At 35.8% G+C, this 21,471-nt stretch overlaps 1 protein-coding gene across 1 annotated transcript in view; it reads left to right on the forward strand.

The window, feature by feature from the left end:
- DNAJC1 (DnaJ heat shock protein family (Hsp40) member C1) overlaps positions 1-21,471 on the forward strand; it is a 219,854-nt gene that overhangs the window by 55,094 nt on the left and 143,289 nt on the right. Inside the window, exons 2-3 of the mRNA XM_058681748.1 lie at positions 18,823-18,924; positions 19,412-19,458. Of these exons, the coding sequence (XP_058537731.1) occupies positions 18,823-18,924; positions 19,412-19,458 (149 nt within the window). The remainder of the gene's footprint in view (positions 1-18,822; positions 18,925-19,411; positions 19,459-21,471) is intronic.

Here is a 21,471-nt window from a genome sequence, read left to right on the forward strand (position 1 = left end):
GGTTAAGCAGCCGGCTTCGGCTCAGGTCATGATCTCACAGCTTTTGAGTTTGAGCCCCACATTGGGCTCTGGGCTAATAGCTCAGAGCCAGGATCCTGCTTCAGATTCTGTGTCTCCCTCTCTCTTTGCCCTTCCCCAACTTGTGCTCTGCTTCTCTCTCTCTGGAAAATAAACAAACATTGAACACTTTTTTTTAAAAAGAGTTCAAGCCTAAAAGAACTCTATACCTTCAGATTATACCCTCATTCTTGTTAATTCAAGCAAAGAATTCCCTTTCCAACTTTTATTACCAATGGGATTTATATATCGTCAAGATTTATAACATTTACATTCAGATGCTTTCAGCTGCCCACGGCCCACCTACAGACTTACTCCTACATCTGCCCTCTCCTTGCTGTTGAGATGTCCCTGCTTTGAAGGCCAGTCTTTTTCTCATAATTTGAATTTTATCCCTTGCTCTGCTCCCACCCACTCTGGAAGCATACTCTCAGTTATCCCCTATTCACCTGTGTTTAAATTCTTCTCTCAACTGGATCCTTCTCAACCATTCTTTTATTCTTGAAATAAAACTACACTCTCTTCTTTCTGATTTTCTGCCTGCCTCTGGTTCTCTGCCACTAATTATTTACATTTTTTATACTTATTGAGGCCTTCATATCTTACCACTCCATACTTTCTTCTTTAAGCCTTGTTATTCATAGTTTGATTTTTCTTCTTGTCCAACTAAATTTCTATGGCTCGCACAAACTACTTTGAGCTTCGGACCTATGTATCCGGGTGCTTAATTGGTAGTTGCATCTGATTATTTCAAAGGCACCTTCTGCTCAGCAAACTCACGGTCTTCTCTGTGCATCCAGTCCTCCTCCAGTATTCCCTGTTTCTGCCAACGGTACCAGTATCCTTACTTGTGCAAGTCTGACACCTACAAGTCATCTGTCATTTACACTGAACCTCGATCTGATTTATCAGTGGAAGTGCTTCAATATCATTTCTTCCTTCTCTTTCCTTCTCTTTCCGAGTCTTCCTTCTCTTTCCCCCACAGGTTACCCAAGGTAAACTCATTGCCACTCTCTTGTATCTCTTACTTGAACTGTACTATGATTGCCACAGTTAGGAATCACCATGATCAGGACACTTTCATGACCAGTTAGCCACTGCAACTTGTGCCAGCTCCAGACCTACACCCGCCTCACTCAAAGACGTGCCCAGCGTTCCTGAAGCTAGTGGTTAAATACTAGGATCTTTACACATACTGTCGTCGAGAAACCCTTAACCTTGTTTGCCAAGTGGTCTTTACCTCATTTCTGCATTCTGTATCCGAGTGCATCTGCTAGCCAACTCCATCTCACTTCTAGTTTTTGGCTTTCTATCTCCTGTAATATGAGAAGGTGCTCTAGAAATGCATTGTCAAGTACAGTTAGCCAGCAGCCACATGTGGCTATTTATTTATTTATTTATTTTTAATATAATTTGTTGTCAAATTGACTTCCATACAACACCCAGTGCTCATCCTAACAAGTGCCCTCCTCAGTGCCCATCACCCACTTTCCCCTCTCCCCGCTGCCACATCAACCCTCAGTTTGTTCTCTGTATTTAAGAGTCTCTTATGGTTTGCCTCCCTCCCTCTCTGTTTGTAATTTTTCCCCCTTCCCTACCCACCATGTTCTTCTGTTAAGTTTCTCAAGATCCACATATGAGTGAAAACGTATGGTATCTGTCTTTCTCTGACGGACTTATTTCATTTAGCGTAATACCCTCCAGTTCCATCCATGTTGCTGCAAATGGCAGGATTTCATTCTTTCTCATTGCCACATACTATTCCGTTGTATATATAAACCACATCTTCTTCATCCATTCATCAGTTGATAGACATTTAGTCTCTTTCCATAATTTGGCTATTGTTGAAAGCTCTGCTATAAACATTGGGGAACATGGGCCCCTATGCATCAGCACTCCTGCATCCCTTGGGTAAATTCCTAGTACTGCTATTGCTGGGTCGTAGGGTAGATCTATTTTTAATTTTTTGAGGAACCTCTACACTGTTTTCCAGAATGGGTGCACCAGTTTGCATTCCCACCAACAGTGCAAGAGGTTTCCCGTTTCTCCACATCCTCACCAGTGTCTATAGTCTCCTGATTTCTTCATTTTAGCCACATGTGGCTGTTTAAATGCCAACCTGTCTCTAAAAGGGAATAAATGCAAAACTGCATTAGGTGAACAACAGATGTTAAATGTTCCCTGTTATATCTAGAAGTTGTCTGGGCTGAGCTTTCAGATGAGATCATTCAACCCTGCTGTTGAAAAATAGAGGAAAGGAAAGGAAAGTTGATATGCGACCATTTTCAAGATATAGAGACTGAGGTTTTGAGTGACTAGTGAGGCACTCCCTGGTACATTTTGTTCCTCTGTCTAAAGAACTGGCTTTTTTCCTTTTTTGTTTCACTGCTTTCAGCTTTTATGATTATTCCTATTTTCTTTTGTGTATTTTGTTATTTTTTTCTACTTTCTTAGGTTGGGCACTTGGTCTATTCATTTTCAGTTTACCCTGTTAATAATAGCATTTAAAGTTATATATATTTCCCTCAAAGTAGAGCTATAGCTCTCCGAGGCTTTGATGTTGAATATTTTCCTTTTCATTAATTTCTAGGCAATAGGTACATAATTTCAACTTTTAATTTGCTTTCATAAATCTGTTTTTTTTAAATCTGTAAACAGCTGAGGTTTTTTTTTTTTGTCATATTTGACACTGATAGTTATTTGATTGTTATTTTAAAATGTGAGCTGTAAAAATCACTTTTTAGAATTAAGACTTTCTTTGTGACCAAATTCATTACTGTTTTTTTAAATTTCTGAGCTTGGATTTGGGGCGTTGCGCTGTTTTGTTTATATGTATGTTTGTATGTTTATATCTATGCAAAGTATAAGCATCTTAAAGGTTTTTTTCTTTTTTTAATCATTCAAATTCCTTGTAACTGTGCTTATTTTTGGTTCACTTATGTCAAGTTCTGTAAAAGGTATATTAAAATCTTCTACCCATGATTATTTTTATGAAGTTTGGGAGTTTTTGCTCTTATGTATATGGATTTTGGGTTGTTTGGAGCATAAAAGTTTATGACTATTTTAACTTTTCAGTTGGTTATATGCCTTTTATCATTACCTACTACCACTCTTTGTGGTTAATTTTGACCTTAAGTTCCAATTTTTCTGATAATAATGTCAACACTCTTGCTTTTCTTTTGTTTACTTTTGTCTTTATCTCTGGTTTCAAAAGTCTTTTGGGTTTTGTTTTGTTTGTTTTTAAAGGCAGTCTTTTTTTAAGTTGATTTATTTATTTTGAGAGAGAGAGCATGAGAGCATGACCACCAGCAGGGGAGGGACAGAGAGAGAAGGAGGGAGAGAGAGAGATTCCCAAGCAGGCTCTGCACTGTCAGCACAGAGCCCAGTGCAGGGCTCGAACCCACGAACCATGAGATCATGACCTGAGCTAAAGTCAAGAGTCGGACACTTAACCAACTGAGCTACCCTTGGTTTTGTTTTTAACTCAATTTGATGATCGTTTGTATTTTGATAATGGAATTCAATATATGTTTATATTTACTGAGAAATTAATGTTTGATTTTTTTATTCTTATTTTGTCTATAATATTTATGATACTTTTTTGTTTTTTACTTGCTATTGTTGGCTTAGCAAAATTTTTTTTCTGCTAATTTGGAAGTTTTTGGTGGCTACCTTCTCATTTTTAAAAATGATGATAAAATCTATATTTCTCTTGTGGATCAAAATATAATAATAGCTTTTGTTTCACTACTTATCCTTCTTTCCCTCTTTACTCTTCCTTTTTTTTTTTTTTAATTCTTGGTTGCTAATAGTTTGTCTCTTATGGCATATCTCTTCTGTTTCAAGAGCACTTACTAAATACATAAAGCAACAAATTGTAATAGATTTAACTATATATTGCATGATTTATTGCTTACCATTATGATTTTGGGGTTTTTTTTTTTATTAAGGATATTTAAAAACATACACAGAAGCAGAATAATTTAATCTCCCATATGCCTTCTTTAAGATTTCAGCATTTGCCACATTATCCTTTTTTTTTCTTCTGAAGTATTTAAAAATGAATATCGACATTATGACATGTTATGCCTCTTTTAGATAAAGATATTTTGTTAAATAGTCATGATATAATCATCTAGCCAATAAAATTAATAATAATTCCTTAATAGCACCTAGTATGTAGTTCTTAGTCACATATTCCCAGTTGTCTCAAAATGTCAATTTTCACCTTGGTTTTGTTTGAATCAGAGACCAAACAAGGTCCATACATTACATTTGATTGTTCTGTCTTTCGAATCTCTTTAATACTGAACTATCCCTTCCACTTTTTTTCACCTGCCACTGACTTGTTAAAAAGACTTCCTCTTCAACAGGAACTAGTTGCAAAATGTAGTCTAAGATAACTAATCTGGTTACCAGAAGTGATAATTTTGTTTTGTGAATAGTTGATCTGGTCTTCCTGCCAAGTCAGTCCCCCAGTAATTAGATATCAGAAGCAGCTGTTTCTTGAGGCTGCAATCTTGTTTTTAACCTACATTTAGAGAATGCTTACTTTTTTAATCCTGTGGAGAGAGCAGAGGTGTGGCCAACTTAAATAAACATGTTATTAATCCAAATGTGTTTTGATACAACTTAAAAATGAGAGGGCAGTATTCCTCTTTTACTGTACTAGGAATTATCTGATTTGTCAACAAATCATTTTTACTGACCTTGACTCCCAAAGGATTTTTATACAGGCTAACCTATCATTGGTTCCTATGTAGAGTTTAATGCTAAGAAAAATCTATTAAAACTATCATGTTATATAAATTTCAGTAGATTTCTCTAAAAGCAATCGACTTTAACAGATTTATAGCAGAAGAACCCAAAGCTTCTCCCTGCTTCTTTTGTAGATTAGCCATAGAAGCCCAGACTTAAAATTTATCGTGAAGAAAACTTACTTTATTCTATGCTATTTATTTATTTTTGCCATGGAAATTATTATTTATCTTTATTTTTTTATCAAATTTTTTAAATGTTTATTCATTTTTTGAGAAAGGGAGAGAGAGACAGAGATGAGTGGGGGATGGGCAGAGAAAGAAGGGGACACAGAGTCCTAAGCAGGCTCCAGGCTCTGAGCTGTCAGCAAAGAGCCTGACGCAGGGCTCGAACCCATAAACTTTGAGATCGCGACCTGAGCCGAAGTCATGCATTTAACGACTGAGCCACCTGGGCGCCCCAATCATTATTTATTTTTAAAACATTTCCCTTTTTCAAGTTATTTTGAATTTTATATGCACCTGTTCTAAAATCCCATGGTCCTGAAGATGTGAATACATATCTTAGTATGTGTAAGTTTCCTGCCTTATTTTCCCAGTCCACTGACCAGAGATTTCTTCTCAGTGTCTCTATTATTTAGTTCTTTTCATGGTAATTGCATTTATGTCTAGGTGTGTGTGTGTGTGTGTGTGTGTGTGTGTGTGTGTGTGTGTGTTTGATGGCTTTTTGGGGGAAGAGGGTGGAGGGGGTGGACTCTGTTGACTAATAAATTTAAGTGCAAAGGCCAGAATAAAGAGGACAAAGTTCTTATTAAGACTTCATTTAGTGAGCTTTTAATCAGTAATACCGAATGTGAAAATGACCAAGTCAGAAAGATTACATGGAATTACTAACTTTGAGACAGTTGATCTTCTGTAGTAACACTACACAAATTAAGATTTCTAGATGTCAACCAGAGTTCGAAGTCCCTCAGTTTTGTGCCTAAATACATAGTTTGGGTAACTGTGGTCTTTTCTCCTTGCTGAGTCTGATAGCCAAATATATGTTCTTCTCTTGGACTTAATATCCTTGTGTTTTTTCAAGACAATAGTAAGTTTTATTAAGAGGAGTTTTCTTTGGTCAGATCTTGGATAAGGTCTTCTGATTTTTGTTTTGAATAACTAGTCATATGTTTTTCTACAGCCTAGCAGACCTAAAAATAGGTGGGTCTCACATTTGTGAGATGAGCGTAAATAGAATCAATCAAATTATGGGCAATCCACTGATATAAATCAGAGGTGAACAAACTACAGTCCAGCCCATGGCTGAAAGCCTGCCGCTACCTGTTTTTGAAAATAAAATTTTGGGGCGCCTGGGTGGCACAGTCGGTTAAGCGTCCGACTTCAGCCAGGTCACGATCTCGCGGTCCGTGAGTTCAAGCCCCGCATCAGGCTCTGGGCCGATGGCTCGGAGCCTGGAGCCTGTTTCCGGTTCTGTGTCTCCCTCTCTCTCTGCCCCTCCCCCGTTCATGCTCTGTCTCTCTCTGTCCCAAAAATAAATAAAAAACGTTGGAAAAAAAAAATTTAAAAAAAAAAAAAAAAAAAGAAAAGAAAATTTTGTTTGGACACTGCCCCACACATTTGTTTTTGTATTCTCTGTGGCTGCTTCCTCACTACAATGGCAGAGCTGAATAGTTGGAACGAGACCCTTTGGCCTGCAAAGCCTCAAATATTTATTATCCAACATTTACAGAAAAAGTTTGCCAGTCTTCAATAGAAAGTAAAATAAATCTCTCTTAGGTCACCTAGGCAGTGATTTCACAATGCTCTTTGTCAAACTTTTATGAGAATAGACGTTATGTTTTGTTCACCACTGTATCCTCAATGCTTGCACGTAGTAGGTATTCAATAAATGTCAAACAAATCAAAAAATAAGAAATCTCCAAATCCATTTTACTCTGCTCAGTTCCCTAGTTCTTGTGGTTTAAAGCACAAATCCAAAGTAACTTCCAGTCAGATTTGCCAAGTGTAAAAATGAAGGATAAATCGTGACCTTCTAGCCTATGTGTTATAATAATAATTTTCACTTCCTTGGTACTGCTGCCACATACCATAATAAGCACGTCATTCATACGTATTATCATTTAAACATCCCAGCAATCTTTTTTACATTTTACAGCCGAAAAATTCTCCAAAACCACATAACTACTAAATGGCTTAGTTATGTTCACACCTGTCTTCATCATAAACATTGTAATGAATGCAAAGGGGCTAGTTCTGATAGGATCTAGAATATAAGTAAAATTTCTGTGAGCTCTGTCCCAATCAAACAGCAAGCCTGCCAGGTCTATACATAAATACATTAGGTGAGAACTTTTTCTTTTACATTAGTACATCTGTCTCTAGAAGAATGGTTCACAGGGAGCAGCAACACATACATTTTAAACATGTCTGAGTTGAGCTGTATCAGATCATTAGTGATCTTGTTTTTCCGATTCCCAGAGATAACTGCCTCCATTTTGACGCATATAGGATATCTTACATTAGAAGATGACCAAGGGACGCCTGGGTGGCTCTGTCAAGGAAGCGTCTGACTTCAGCTCCTGGCTTGTGGATTTGGGCCCCGCATCAGGCTCTGTGCTGACAGCTCAGAACCTGGAGCCTGCTTTGGATTCTGTGTGTGTTTCTCTCTCTCTGCGCCCCCCTCCCCCTGCTCACTCTCCATCTCTCTCTCTCAAAAATAAATAAACATTAAAAAAATTAAAAAAAAAAAAAGATAACCAAGGAGTGGCCATAGGATATGCAGAAAAGTCTTTAATTCTAGAAGAGGTACCATGGGAGGTGAGACCAAATTTCTGGCAAGAAATTTTTGCCACTTACTACCTGTGTAACATTGGGCAGATTACTCAGTCTCAGTTTGAGCCCCAGTTTCCTCATTGAAATAGAGATAGTAGTTATCACAAAGGGTTGCAAGGATGAAGGGAATTAGCATATATAAATATATATGTACATTAATATAGATATCCTATGTACATCCTATATACATATATATACATATATGTGCTAATTCCCTTTATGTATATTTATATATGGCTATATATATATGCACATATATGTATACATATACATACATATAGTGGCTAGAATGATGCCTACTACATGGCATGCAATAAAGGTATTTCTGCATTGTCTTGGTTTTTTAAAAGCCAGATAAAATTCATGAAGCATAAAATAACCATTTTAAAGTATACAATTCAGTGATTTACAGTATATTCACAGTGTTGTGCAGTCATGATTTAATTCCAGAACATTTTCATCACGCCAACAGAAACTCTGTGTACATTAAGGAGTCACTCCCCTGTTCCTCGTTCTCCCCAGTCCCTGGGAACTACTGATTTGTTTTCTGTCTCGATGGATTTGTTCATAAAGTACAAATGTATAGTTAAAATGGATTCATATAACATATGGCTTTTGTGTCCAGCCCTTTTCACTTAGCATAGTGTTCTCAAGGTTTGTTCATATTGTGGCATATATCAGTACCATATTCATTTTTGTGTCTGAATTACATTTATTGTATGTATAGACCTCTACTGCACCCATGCGTAGGTTGGTGGACATTTGGGTTGTTTTCACTTTTTGGCTATTGTAAATAATGCTGCTGTGAACATTTGTGTACAAGTTCTTGTTTGAACACCTGTTTTCATTCTTTTCAATAAATATCTAGGAGTGTAATGACTAGGTCATATGGTGCTTCTGTGTTTATTTATTCTATGTTTATTTATTATATATATTTTCAAGGAATCACCAAACAGTGATTTTGCCCAGTGGCTGCAAAATTTTAAATTTTGATGAAGTATAGTTCTCTCTTTTATCTTTTGTTTTCTGTCCCTTTGATGTCGTAGCTAAGAGTGCATTATAAAATCCAACGTCATGCAGATTTACCTCTATGTTTTCTTCTAAGAATCTTAACATTTTAGCTCTCACATTTAGGACTTTGATCCATTTCTAGCTAATTTGTGTTTGTAGTGTGAGGTAAGGGTCCAGCTTCAGTCTTTTGCATATGGATATCCAGTTGTCTCAGCATTGTTTGTGGAAAAGGCTATTCTCTTCCTATTAAATGATCTTGGCATCCTTGTTGAAAATCAGTTGACCATAAAAGAAAGAAAGAAAGAAAGAAAGAAAGAAAGAAAGAAAGAAAGAAAGAAAGAAAGAAAGAAAGAAAACCAGTTAACCATAGATGACTAAGTTTATTTCTGAACTCTGAATTCTTTTATTGAGCTATATGTCTGATCTTGCTTCATGACCATACTCTCTTAATGACTGTAGATTTATAGGAAATTTTGAAATTAAGACTTGCAAGTCCTCCGATTGTGTTGTTTGTTTTCATGATGTTGTAGCTATTCTGGGTCTCTGGCATTTCCCTATGAATTTTAGGATAAGCATGTACATTTTTCCAAAATTCCAGGTAGGATTTTCATAGGGATTGCATTGAATCTACTTGGGAAGATCAACTTGGGAAGTATTGCCATCTTAGCAGTATTAAGTCTTCTCATCCATGAAATGGGATATCTCTCCATTTATTTAGATCTTTCATTTCTTTCAGCAATGTTTTATAATTCACATTGTACAAATGTTACACATTTGTTAAACTTATTCCTAAGTATTTTATTCTTTTTGTTGCTATTGTAAAAGATTTGTCTTAATTTCATTTTCAGATTTTCTTATTGCTAGTGTGTAGAAATACAACTGATTTTTATATGTTGATCTGGTGTCCTACTACTTGTTGGATTTATTAGCTCTGATACTTGTTCTGTGATGCTTTAGGATTTTCTTTTTTTTTTTTTTTTAAGATTTTATTTTTAAGTAATCTCTGCACCCAATGTGAGGCTCAAACTCACAACCCCAAGATCAAGAGTCACATGCTCTTCTGACTGAGCCAACCAGGTGCCCCATGCTTTAGAATTTTTTCTTTCTTTCTTTCTTCTTTCTTTCTTTCTTTCTTTCTTTCTTTCTTTCTTTCTTTCTTTCTTTCTTTTTCTTTCTTTTTCTTTCTTTCTTTTCTTTTCCTTTCCTTTCTTTTCCTTTCTTTTCTTTTCCTTTCCTTTCCTTTCTTTTCTTTTCTTTTCTTTTCTTTTTGTCTTAAGTTATGCATTTATTTTTGAGAGAGAGAGACAGAGAGAGAGAGTGGGGAAGGAGCAGGGAGAGAGGGAAGAGTGAGAATCTCAGGCAGGCTCTGCACTGTCACCACAGAGCCTTATGTAGGGCTTGAATCACAAACCATAAGATCATGATCTGAGCTGAAGTCAGGAATTTAACCAGCTGAGCCACCCAGGCACCCCTTAGGATTTTCTATATATAAAATCATATCATTTGTGAATGGAGATGGTATTAATTCTTCCATACCAATTTGGATGCCTTTTGTTTGGTTTTCTTGAGTAGTTGCTCAGGCTAGGACATCCAGTACAAAAGTGGTGACAGCAGACATCTGTTTTATTACTAATCTTGGGGGGAAACTTTCAGACTTTCACCATTAAGTATGAAGTTAGCTGTAGGTTTTTCATATATGCCCTTTATCAACTTGAGAAAGTTCCCTTCTAGTCCTAGTTTATTTATTTTGTTATCAAATGGTATTATATTTTACCATATACTTTTCCCATCAATTGAGATAATGATGTGATTTTACTCCCTCATTTTAATAATATGGTATATAATGTTAATTTTTCATACATCGAATCCACCCTTGCATTCATGGGATAAATAGCATCTGGTCATGATATATAATTCTTTTTATATGCTGCCGAATTTGGATTACTAGAAATTTGTTGAGGAATTGTGTCAATATTCATAAGGGATATTGGTCTATAGTTTTCTTTTTTTGTAGTGTTTGTCTGGCTTTCAGTCTCGGTGCCCCATGGAATGAGTTAGAAAGCATTCCTTCCACTTCTGTGTTTTGGAAGAGTTTGTAGAGGACTGGTGATTTCTTTAAATGTATATTAGAATTCACTAGTGAAGTCATCAGATTTTGCAGTTTGGGGCTTTGTTGGATGTTGAGGTTTCTTTTTTGGTTTTGGGTCTTTAAAACTAATCAATTTCTTTATTGTTATAAGTATATCCAGTTTTTCTGTTTCTTCACGAGTCAATTTGTGTGTTTCTAGGAATTTGTCTATTTTGTTTGAGTTTTCTAATTGCTTGGCAAACAATTATTTATGCATAGTATTTTCTTTTTAAAAAAATGTTTATTTTGAGGGGTGCCTGGGTGGCTCAGTCATTTGGGCATCCAACTTCAGCTCAGGTCATGATCTCATGGTTCATGAGTTTGAGCCCGCATAGGGCTCTGTGCTGACAGCTTAGAGCCTAGAACCTGCTTTGGATTTTGTGTCTCCCTCTCTTTCTTCCCCACCCCCTGCTCACGTTCTATCTCCTCTCAATAAATAAAAGCATTAAAATTCTTTTTTTTAATTTTTAAAAATGTTTGAGAGAGAGAGAGAGAGAGAGAGACAGTGGGTGTGAGCAGGGAGAGAGAGAATCCTAAGGAGGCTTTGTGCTGTTGTCACAGAGGTGAGATCATGACCAGAGCTGAAACCCAGGATATTTAATGGACTGAGCCACCCAGGTGCCTCATGCATAGTATTTTCTTACAATTGTTTTTATTTCTGTAAGATTGGCAGTGATGTGTCCCCACTTTTAGTCCTGATTTTAATAACTTGAATCCCCTCTCTCATTCAAATATAGGTTTATCAATTTTGTTGACGTTTTCAGAGAACCAACATTTGGTTTTATGGAGTCTCTCTGTTGTTGTTCTGTTCTTTATTTCACTAATCTCTGCTCTAATCTTTATTATTTCCTTTCTTCTATTTGCTTTGGGTTTAGTTTATATTCTTTTTCTGTTTCCTTAAGGTGGAAGGTTAGGTTGAGATTTTTTTAATCATCGTTTATAGCTGTAAAATTCCTTCTGAGCACTGCTTTTACTGCAGCCTAAGTTTTGGTATGTTGCAGTTTTGTTTTCATTTATATCAAAGTGCTTTCTAATGTTTATAGTGATTCCTTTTTTTACTTTATACAAATTGAATACCATGATTTAAATTACTTCTTGCTTAATGCTTAGTCATATTACGTTAGAAAAATACTTATAATTAACTATTAATGTTAATGAATTAAAACCTCCCAGAATGAGTAAATCCAAAAGGAAATGATATGATCTCGAAATTTAATGACCTTTCCTGTTTCATTCACAATCTAAACATCCCTGGAAAAAGATTCTCTAGAGTTTTTCAGTTTTGTTCTTCAAGAACACAGTTTTCTAGGGGCACCTGGGTGGCTCAGTCGGTTGGGCATCCGACTTCGGCTCAGGTCATGATCTCGCAGTCCGTGAGTTCGAGCCCCTCGTCGGGCTCTGTGCTGACAGCTCAGAGCCTGGAGCCTGTTTCAGAATCTGTGTCTCCCTCTCGCTCTGACCTTCACCCATTCATGCTCTGTCCCTCTCTCTGTCTCAAAAATGAATAAACATTAAAAAATTTTTTTAAAAAAAACACAGTTTTCTAGACTGTTTCTGTGTTCTTGTAACATGTACACAATTATCTTATAGAGAGATAACATAACGGCACTTGTCATTCATATATAAGTTGTTTTTGGAGGGTTTTTTTTTTGACTCACTGGTTGTTCATGAGTGTGTTATTTCCACACATTTGTGAATTTTCCAAATTTCCTTCTGTCATTGATTTCCTTCTGTCATTGTGGTTAGAGAAGATACTTTGTATGATTTCAGTATTTTAAAATTTATCTTGACTTACATTGTGGCCTAAAATCTGGCCTATTATGGAAATGTTTCATGTGTATTCTGCTATTGTTAGGTAGAATGTTCTGTGGATGTCTGGTAGGTAGGTCAACCAGTTGGTTTACTGTTGTTTAAGTCTTCTGTTTACTTGCTAATGTTCTGCCTTATTTCTCTGGACATTATTGAGAAACTGGGGTATTGAAGTTTCCAATATTACTGTACAAATGCTCCATTTCTCCCTTTAAATCTGTTAAGTAGTTGCTTTATATATTTTGGGGCTCTGTTGTTAGGTGCATATATGTTTATAATTGTTATAGCGTCTTGATACATTCATCTTTTTTCATTATGTAATGTTCTTTTTTGTCTCTTGTAACCATTTTTGTCTTAGTGTCTGTTTTGCATGGTGTTACTATAGCCATCCCAGCTCTCTTTTGGTTACTCTTTGCACTTAGTATTATTTTCCACCCACACATTTTCACTTTGGTTCTAAAATGGTTTTCTTATAGGCCCCATATAGTTGGAGCATGGTTGTTTTTAATCCATTTTGCAAGTTTCTGCCTTTTAATTGGAGAGCTTAATCCATTTACATTTAAAGTAATTACTGATAAGGAAGGACTTACTTTTGCCACTTTGCTGTTTGTTTTCTATATGCTTTTTATCTTCTCTTTTCCTAAGTTCCTCCTTTTCTGCCTTTTTTTATGTTAGATTTTTTTTTTCTAGTGTACCATTTGATCCAGTTTTTATTTTACTGTTGATCTCTTTGTGTTTGCCGTGGGGATTACAGTTAACATTTATTTATAGCAGTGTAGTTTGAATTAATACCTATTTAGTTTAAATCATATAAAAACTTTGGCTCCTACAAAGCCTATTCCTATTTCTTTATGTAGTTATTGTCACTGATTACATCTTTATACATGTATGCCTATAGACATAGATTTATATCATTGTCTTATTTTACATAGATTTATAATTATTGCTTTAGTTGTTGTCCTTTAAGTTGTATAGAAAAAAATTGAAATACTAACCAAAAATACACAGATGTTGACTTCTATATTTATCTATATGTTATCTTTACCAGTGTTTATCTCTTCATATAGACTTGAGTTACTGTCTAGTATTTTTTTTTTTCCTTTCAGCCTAAAGAGCTCCCTGTGGTATTTCTTCCTTAGCAAATCTATTAGTAATAAATTCTCGGTTTTTATGTAATTGGAATATTCATTTCTCTTTCATTTTTGAGGGATAGGTTTGCTGGACTTAGAATTCTTGGATAAAAATTTTTCTTAGCACTTCAGATATGTCATTCTACTACTTTCTGGCCTCCATGGTCTCTTATGAGAAATTAGCTGTTAATAATGTGAGGATTCTCTCCCTTGGACTTTGTCTTTTAACAATTTGATTTTTATGTTTCTAAGTGTGGCTCTCTGAGTTATACTACTTAGGATTGTTGTAGTTCTTGGATGCATATGTTTATGTCTTTCATCAAATTTTGGCTGTTTTCAGGCATTTTTTCTTCAAATATTTTTTTTTCCATACGTTTCTCTCTTCTTCCTATTGGACTCTCTTCTTCCTATTGGACTTCCTATTGGACTTCTTCCTATTGGACTCTCTTCTTCCTATTGGACTTCTTCCTGTTGGACTCTTCCTATTGGACTTCCTATTGGAACTCTTTATGTATTCATTTTTCTTCATTCTTCTTTCTGCTCCTCATATTGGGTAATCTCAATTTGACCTATCTTCAAGTTCATAGATTCTTTCTGCTCAGCTCTGCTTTTGAGCCCCTCTAGTGAATTTTTATTTTCAGTTATTATATTTTTCAAGTCTGCAATTTCTATTTGGCTCCTTTTCAAAATTTCTGTCTCTTTGTTGAAATTCTCAATGTGGTGAGACATTACTTTACTTCTTTGTATGTGTTTGAGGATATTTAAAATAATTGACTTAGGGGTGCCTGGGTGGCTCAGTCAGTTAAGTGTTGACTTCGGCTCAGGTCATGATCTCACAGTTCATGAGTTCAAGCCCTGCGTTGGGCTTGAACAGCTGTCTGTGCTGACAGCTCACAGCCTGGAGCCTGCTTCGATTCTGTGTCTCCCTCTCTTTCTACCTCTCGCCTGCTCACACTCTGTCTCTCTCTCTCAAAAATAAATAAACATTAAAAAATTTTTAAAAAAAAATAGTTGACTTAAAGTCTTTGTCTAGTAAGTTCAATGTCTGGGCTTCCTCAAGGATAATTTGTATTAATTTCTTTTATCACCATACTTTTTTGTTTTCTTTGCATGCTTTATGATTTTTAATGAATACTAGACATATAATCAGATTCTCTTACCCCACTAGGGTTTTTGTTTGTTTTTCTGTTTTTTGCTGCTTGTGGTTGTTGTTTGCCTAGTGACTTTTTTTAACTAATTTTGTGACATGTATATGTTATGTGTAGCCACTGACATCTCTGTTTGATTTGCTTAGTGGTCAGCTAATGATCCAGCAGATTTCCTTAAAGGCCCGAAGCCAAATATGTGGGGCGGGGACTTAGACTTTGCTAGGGGTAGCTTCTGTGTGTATGTTGGGGCATGCCTTCAGCATTCAGCTAGGTTTACAACTCTCTCAGCCTTCACTTTCTGCTTGTGTCCAGGCTAAAGATCAGTCAGAAGTGAGAATTTAGAGCCTTTGCAGGTCTGAGTATGTACTCCACCTTGGGCATGCACATGGTCTTCTGGTTTCCAAGGAGTATGTGGGAGCTTTTCAAAGCCCATATTCTCCAAAGCATCTCATCAGTCTTTCCTCCAAAGCTTTTTGATGTGTCTTTGTATGGCCCAACTGCTATTCCTTGCCCCCTTTGGCACTGGCTAATAAATTTGCCATTATGTTTTTAACAAGTATCTTAGGTAATTAATTGCCTCTTTGCCTTGTAAGAGTTCTGAGTTTGGTAAAATAAAGGTAAGCCCTTTACACAATCCATCAGGGAACCAACAAGCAGACCAAAACAAACAACCATGGTTCTTTAAGAACCACTTTGCTTCCTTCAGCACTTGGGAACCCACACCAAGAACTCAGATTGGTGTCTTCAAGACGCTGAGAATCAGCTGCCTTTTTCTTGTTTAAGTAGTTTGCATAGTTGAGATTGGGTCGATTCTGACCGTTTTTGCCAGATTATTTGCTGTTTCTGTGCAGGGACAGGCCCTTGCAGTTCCCTACTCTGTCATTTTTGCTGATGTCCCATAGCATTGTTTCAATTTTGACAAACATATCACTTCCATAGTTTTATTTTAAGAATGTTCATATGTACCTTCTTTACAGAGGTCATCCAAACATTAAGATAATTCATGCTCAAGTTGCCAAGGAACCATATCATATTTAGAAGGAAAAGAATTCTGCTAATTGACCTCTGTAGATCTACTGATATCAACAGTGTTAAAGATAGCCAGTTCACCCACAGCCCTATCAAAAACTTTTCTCTGCAAGCCAGAGAGATAAAAGGCTAATCTACTGAGTATAAGAGGTGAATGTTCTAACATTCAGGTCTCTAGTAGAAATACTATGTAAAATGTTAGAAAAATTAACACATATCAGGGTCTTTACCTTTAAAATTGCAGTTGAGGACCACCTGGGTGGCTCAGTTGGTTGAGCATCGGACATTAGCTCAGGTCATGATCTCTCATTCTGTGGATTCAAGGCCCGCATTGGGCTCTGTGCTGACAGCTCAGAGCTTGGAGCCTGCTTTGGATACTTTGTCTCCCTCTCTGTCTGCCCCTCCCCTACTTGTGCTGCATGTGTCTGTCTGTCCCCCCACCCCACCCCCTGCCCTCTTTCAGAAATAAAAATAAACATAAAAAAATGTTTTTAAATAAAATAAAATTGCAGTTGAACATTCACATTGCAGTTATGGGGATGTTTTCCACATGGTTTATCAGATCAGTATGAATCTAACAGTTGTTCTCACTGCCTTCCCAAAGCTGTAGCCTCTTACAAAGTGACTCAACCCAAATCTACTAACTGAATCTAAAGAGCTAATATAGGGATCTCTGATTCTGATGCGGCAATTTTTTAGGTTTGAATTCTGTTTTCATCTATTTACCAGCAGTATCAGTTTGAGCAAGTTACTTAACCTCTCTCATCAGTAAAATTAGCCTAACAACAACTATACTTACCCTGTAGCTTTGTTTTGAGGATGAAATAACTTAAGATTCATTAAGTAATTTACTGAAATTAAATACATCCATAAGCTAGTTTGAGGTGAAGCTTATCTAGAGCATGTCTTTTAGACAGGGAAATCCTCAAATTTTTCAGTTCTATGCACGCAGGGTGGAGCTAATTGGTGAAATAACCATACTGGACAGATTCTCAAGAGGAAAAAGTCAGACAATATTTGTGGGTAGCCTGAGATACTCATTCCTTAGCCAGGAGAGAACTGTCTGTATCTACAGCTGGGTGCAAAACAAAAACATGAGGTTAGGGAACGGCATCCTAATGTGTAATGATCTGGGGGACCAGGAGGATGGGCCATGATAGTGGGAGATAAAGCTAAAAAGATTGGAAAAGACAGATGATGAAGGCACTTGGGAGTTACTGAAGGGTTTGAAATAGGAGAGCCATCTGGCTACATTTATATTTAGGGCACATATTGTGGCAGGAAAACGGAGAATTAGAATCAGCATGGTAAGACTAGAAGGAGGAAAATGCCTTAGGTGACTGTTAGTTATTTTTATTTTTAAATATGGCAGAGGTGTTTCATAATGAGCATGAACTAATTTTGTAACACAAGAAAATACATGTTTTATTTTGTAAGAAATCTACTTTTGGAGTTGTTCTATGATATAGTCCCAATTTAATAAAATCCAAAATTAAAGTCTCAACTAGAGAACAGTTACTGAAAGACATTTGTCCTCTTTGCTCAACAAAATCTCCATCACAGATTTTCAGTAAATAATCATCCTCTTCTATTGCATGTTACCTATTAAGTATAAGGAACACATCATTCTGTTTAGCAAACTAGAATGAAATTTTAACTGTATGACTAGCAAAACTTACTCTGCTAACTTTATATCTTCGCAGTCCTCTATAAGTCACAAGAATATTCACACCTAAGCTAAAATTGTTAACTAGAGTGACACCCAGGAGCAGTAAGCCCCAGAAAATTGATAGTGAAAATAGTGGTTCATAAAGAAAAGCTTTACAAATTCTCACTTTGCCTCTCTCCAGCTCTGTTTCTTTAACAGCTATTTAGTCCCAGGTACACAGATTTTTTTGTGTGTTTTGTTTTGGATTTTGAGTCATTTGGACTTTTTTAGGACCGTAGTTTTAAGAATTGGACAAATTTTCAACTATAGAACAAAATAAATTTAATAAACAACTCTATTGTCATTTTGTACTACTATGAATATGCTAGTTAATAGAATCATTTTGACCTAGGTGGAGATCAAGTTTTAAACCCAATTTGACATTGTGTTCATTGTTATTGTCATATATTTTATGCTGGCTATGTGAAATCATGTTTTCCGAGTTTATCTGTACACACAGGATTACATGAAATGTAATTTTAACATCTGCTGAATCCTGCATACCCTTACTGAACTATTGTGACCTTTTAAATATGTCTAAATTGTATATAAATAGTGGGCAAATTTATTTTTGCAAACTAGACTGGAAACTGGACCCCACTGAAAACACCCAGGAAACACTAAAAAAATGTTAAGTATAATATACACAACTACATTTAATTATCGTTATTTTGGATAAATGCAAATGTAACTGCTTTCAAATAGGCATACTTTTGACATGTGAAATTGAGATTCCATAGGTTGTGGCTCGATGGTAAATTCAATATAAGTAACAATGAAGAAACCACATATGGTAAGCCTGGGATTCAGAAATTGGCTTTAAGATTCTCAAATAAATAAAGACCTTCTTTGAAGGCACATGGATGTATTAATTTTTAATTTGTTTCTTTTTGATCTCTTAATTACTGAAAAAGATTTATTGGTTAATTTTAGGAAGGCAAGTGTTTGAAAAGTTTTGCCAAATACTGTCTTCTTTAAATGACTGTATGGTAATGAAAAGTTAAGAGGAGAGCCAAATTAGATTGAATAATTGTTCAGTCATGTGGGTCAGGCCAGTTGCATAGCCTGGTTGTTAGACTGATTGCTCAAATTACATTGCCTGGGGTCCTGCACTTGGTTGGCTGTCTTCTCAGATCTTAACAAGGTTCTGGGAATTTCTTTTTCTGACAACGTTTGCTTTGTGTTTTTCCCCTCCCCCTACCACTTCCAGGATGCTTCATCTGCAGACATTAGAAAAGCATATCGTAAGCTTTCACTGACTTTGCATCCAGACAAGAATAAAGATGAAAATGCAGAAACTCAGTTTAGACAAGTAAGTGAAGTGTGCTATTAATATATGTTGTAACAGATTTATAAATAAATGTTCTCTAGTGGAAATAGTAACTTACATGTACAACATTTCTATTTGAAAATGAGGTTGTAGTTTAGGAATATAATACCATGTTTATTCATTTTTTTACAAAATACCACCAATATTTTTTTATATTAGAACTCTAAATTCTTGGAGGATCATAATTGTCATAATTTTCTTGTCTAAATTATAGCTTTTGTTTTTAAAAAGCACATTTTAATAATTACTTTTGGATCTTTCACAAAGATTTATTTTGGTATCAAGCATATTTTAACCTCTGAAGATCCTACTAAAAACATAAAATGTTACATATAATTAAAATTGTGGCTGTTCGTTGTATATATGAGCACCCAGGGTTTTCTCCTTGTGCATTATAATGTGTTCACCTTCCTAAGTGATTTCTTATAGTTGAGAGTATTTTTGTTTTAAAGTGATGCTTTTATTTTAGTTGGTGGCCATTTATGAAGTTTTGAAGGATGATGAACGAAGGCAGAGGTGAGTGTTCATTTCTGCTTTTGAATTAAGATGTTGTAGTTTGATGTCTCAGTTTATAAAGGAAAGAATTGTCTCGCTAAACATTATAAGTTAGTGTTTTATTTTTGTTTCTTCCTATGTTTAGAGCAGAGTTTATTTATATTCAGAATATTCACGAGGTTGATTCCGTACTCATAGACTTCAGGATCGTGAGTCGTAACATTAGCAAGTGAGTCGTAACATTAGCAAGTCGTGGCTCCGTTAGATACGATTTTTAACGTGAGCGTCTATGCTTTGGGAAATACAAATACCACTCGACTTCAAACAAATGCCCAGTCATTTTTGATATATCAGTAATAACTCCTATCTATGCTTGGTGGTCTTTTTATTTTTCTTATTCCTTGAATGTTTTGGAATTAGGTTGTCAGTGATATTCGCATTATCACAAATTCTTGATATTTCCTCACTCTCAAAATAAACCCTGATATTTGTGAGAGAACAGACATGTATAAGTCTGTAGAAAATAGGTGTGGAAGAAAAACGTTTGCTTCTTTTTCCTATTTCTTTTGCCTTTTTCCCTTCTCTTACTCTGCTCCGGCAATTCTGCATTTAGGGTTAAGCTTCGTAGTGGAGGCAGCGCCCTCACTTCGAGACTTCTCTGTGCCCTGTTCGGAAGAGGAAGAGTAGTAATATATTTATGCAGTGGTTTATAGTGCCAGTGACAGGAGGAGATTGCAGAGAGGCCCCTTTCCTCTGCTCCTTCAGAATGTGTGGAATGTATAGACACTATTGCATTGGGCTTCAGAGTTTCTTAAGTCAGACCCACAGTAAGAAGTATATTTGGCAGAAAAAAAAAAAAAAAGTATATTTGGCATCATGCCTCAGAACACACATACACGTTCACATACCGGAAGCAAAAATTCCACAAAATACTTACAGTATATGAAACAGACTGATATGTTCTATTCTAGGCTAGTCTAGACTAGCCATTTCTTCAAAAAAAAATTCTTCAAGTGTATTATCTGGAATTATTCTGTGTCCTAAAACGTTAGCTACTACTCTTGGTTCTCATCTTAACTCTTTAATTTGAATACCTCAGTTTGTCAGATTGCAAAGCAAGAACTCAGGATATTCTCTGTAAGTGTTCTTTGCTTTATAACAAGGGCTGGCATTGGTCCAGATACCATAGCAGACATTCCTCTGGTTTGAGATAATCCATAGTGTTGAAAGAGTCCTAGAAGTGTGTTGAAAGAAGTGTTGGTCATTCTGTGCATATTTTCTAGTTGGTTTCTCTCACTGAGCCCCTAGTTTTATTTCACACATCAAGAATGTGTCTGTAAAGATAGCTTTATTTAGTCTCCCTACATCTTTGGCATTAGATTTTGTCTTTTTGTTTGTTGTTATCTTAAAGGTCAGTAAACTTTGTAACAGTTTCTTTCTGTTGGTGAAAAATCATTTATATCTTTACAGAACAAATCACTTCTTATGTATAAAATGTTTCTTCATTAATGTATACTCCTCTAACATTTTCTTTTTAGGATTTCTTCTCTTTGCAATTTTTTTTCAATGTTAGTTGAAAAAATGGATCTGACAGTTACACAAACAGCTGTAGGATTTATACCCCCTGAGGCACAAGTAACTCTTTGGTAACTGGTTTTCCTTGAGGCAAAAGCCTTAACTAATCAAGCTGAGAATCACTTCTCTAAAGCTTGTGCCTGAGGCCAGGTGACCTATGTGTATTTAAACGTATATGAGAAATGCACCTCTACAGACAATTACCTGATGTTTCTAATTCCTTTAGGAAAAAAACCCCAGTAGTCATTTTTATCTTCCAAAAGAAGATTGCCTTATACTGGTATTGAAAAATACTCTTTGGTATCACAATTATTTATTATAAATATTCATTGAATAAGTACTTTTAAATGTGTAACCTCCCAGGAATTTGCAATTTGGAAAGTTGTCATATGTGTTTCCCTATTTATTCCCCTTACAGGTAATTGTGCTTTCACCTAAATCAAGTGCATGCTTTAAATT

The sequence above is a fragment of the Neofelis nebulosa genome, chromosome 8, assembly GCF_028018385.1.
Source record: "Neofelis nebulosa isolate mNeoNeb1 chromosome 8, mNeoNeb1.pri, whole genome shotgun sequence".
Lineage (NCBI taxonomy): Eukaryota > Metazoa > Chordata > Mammalia > Carnivora > Felidae > Neofelis > Neofelis nebulosa.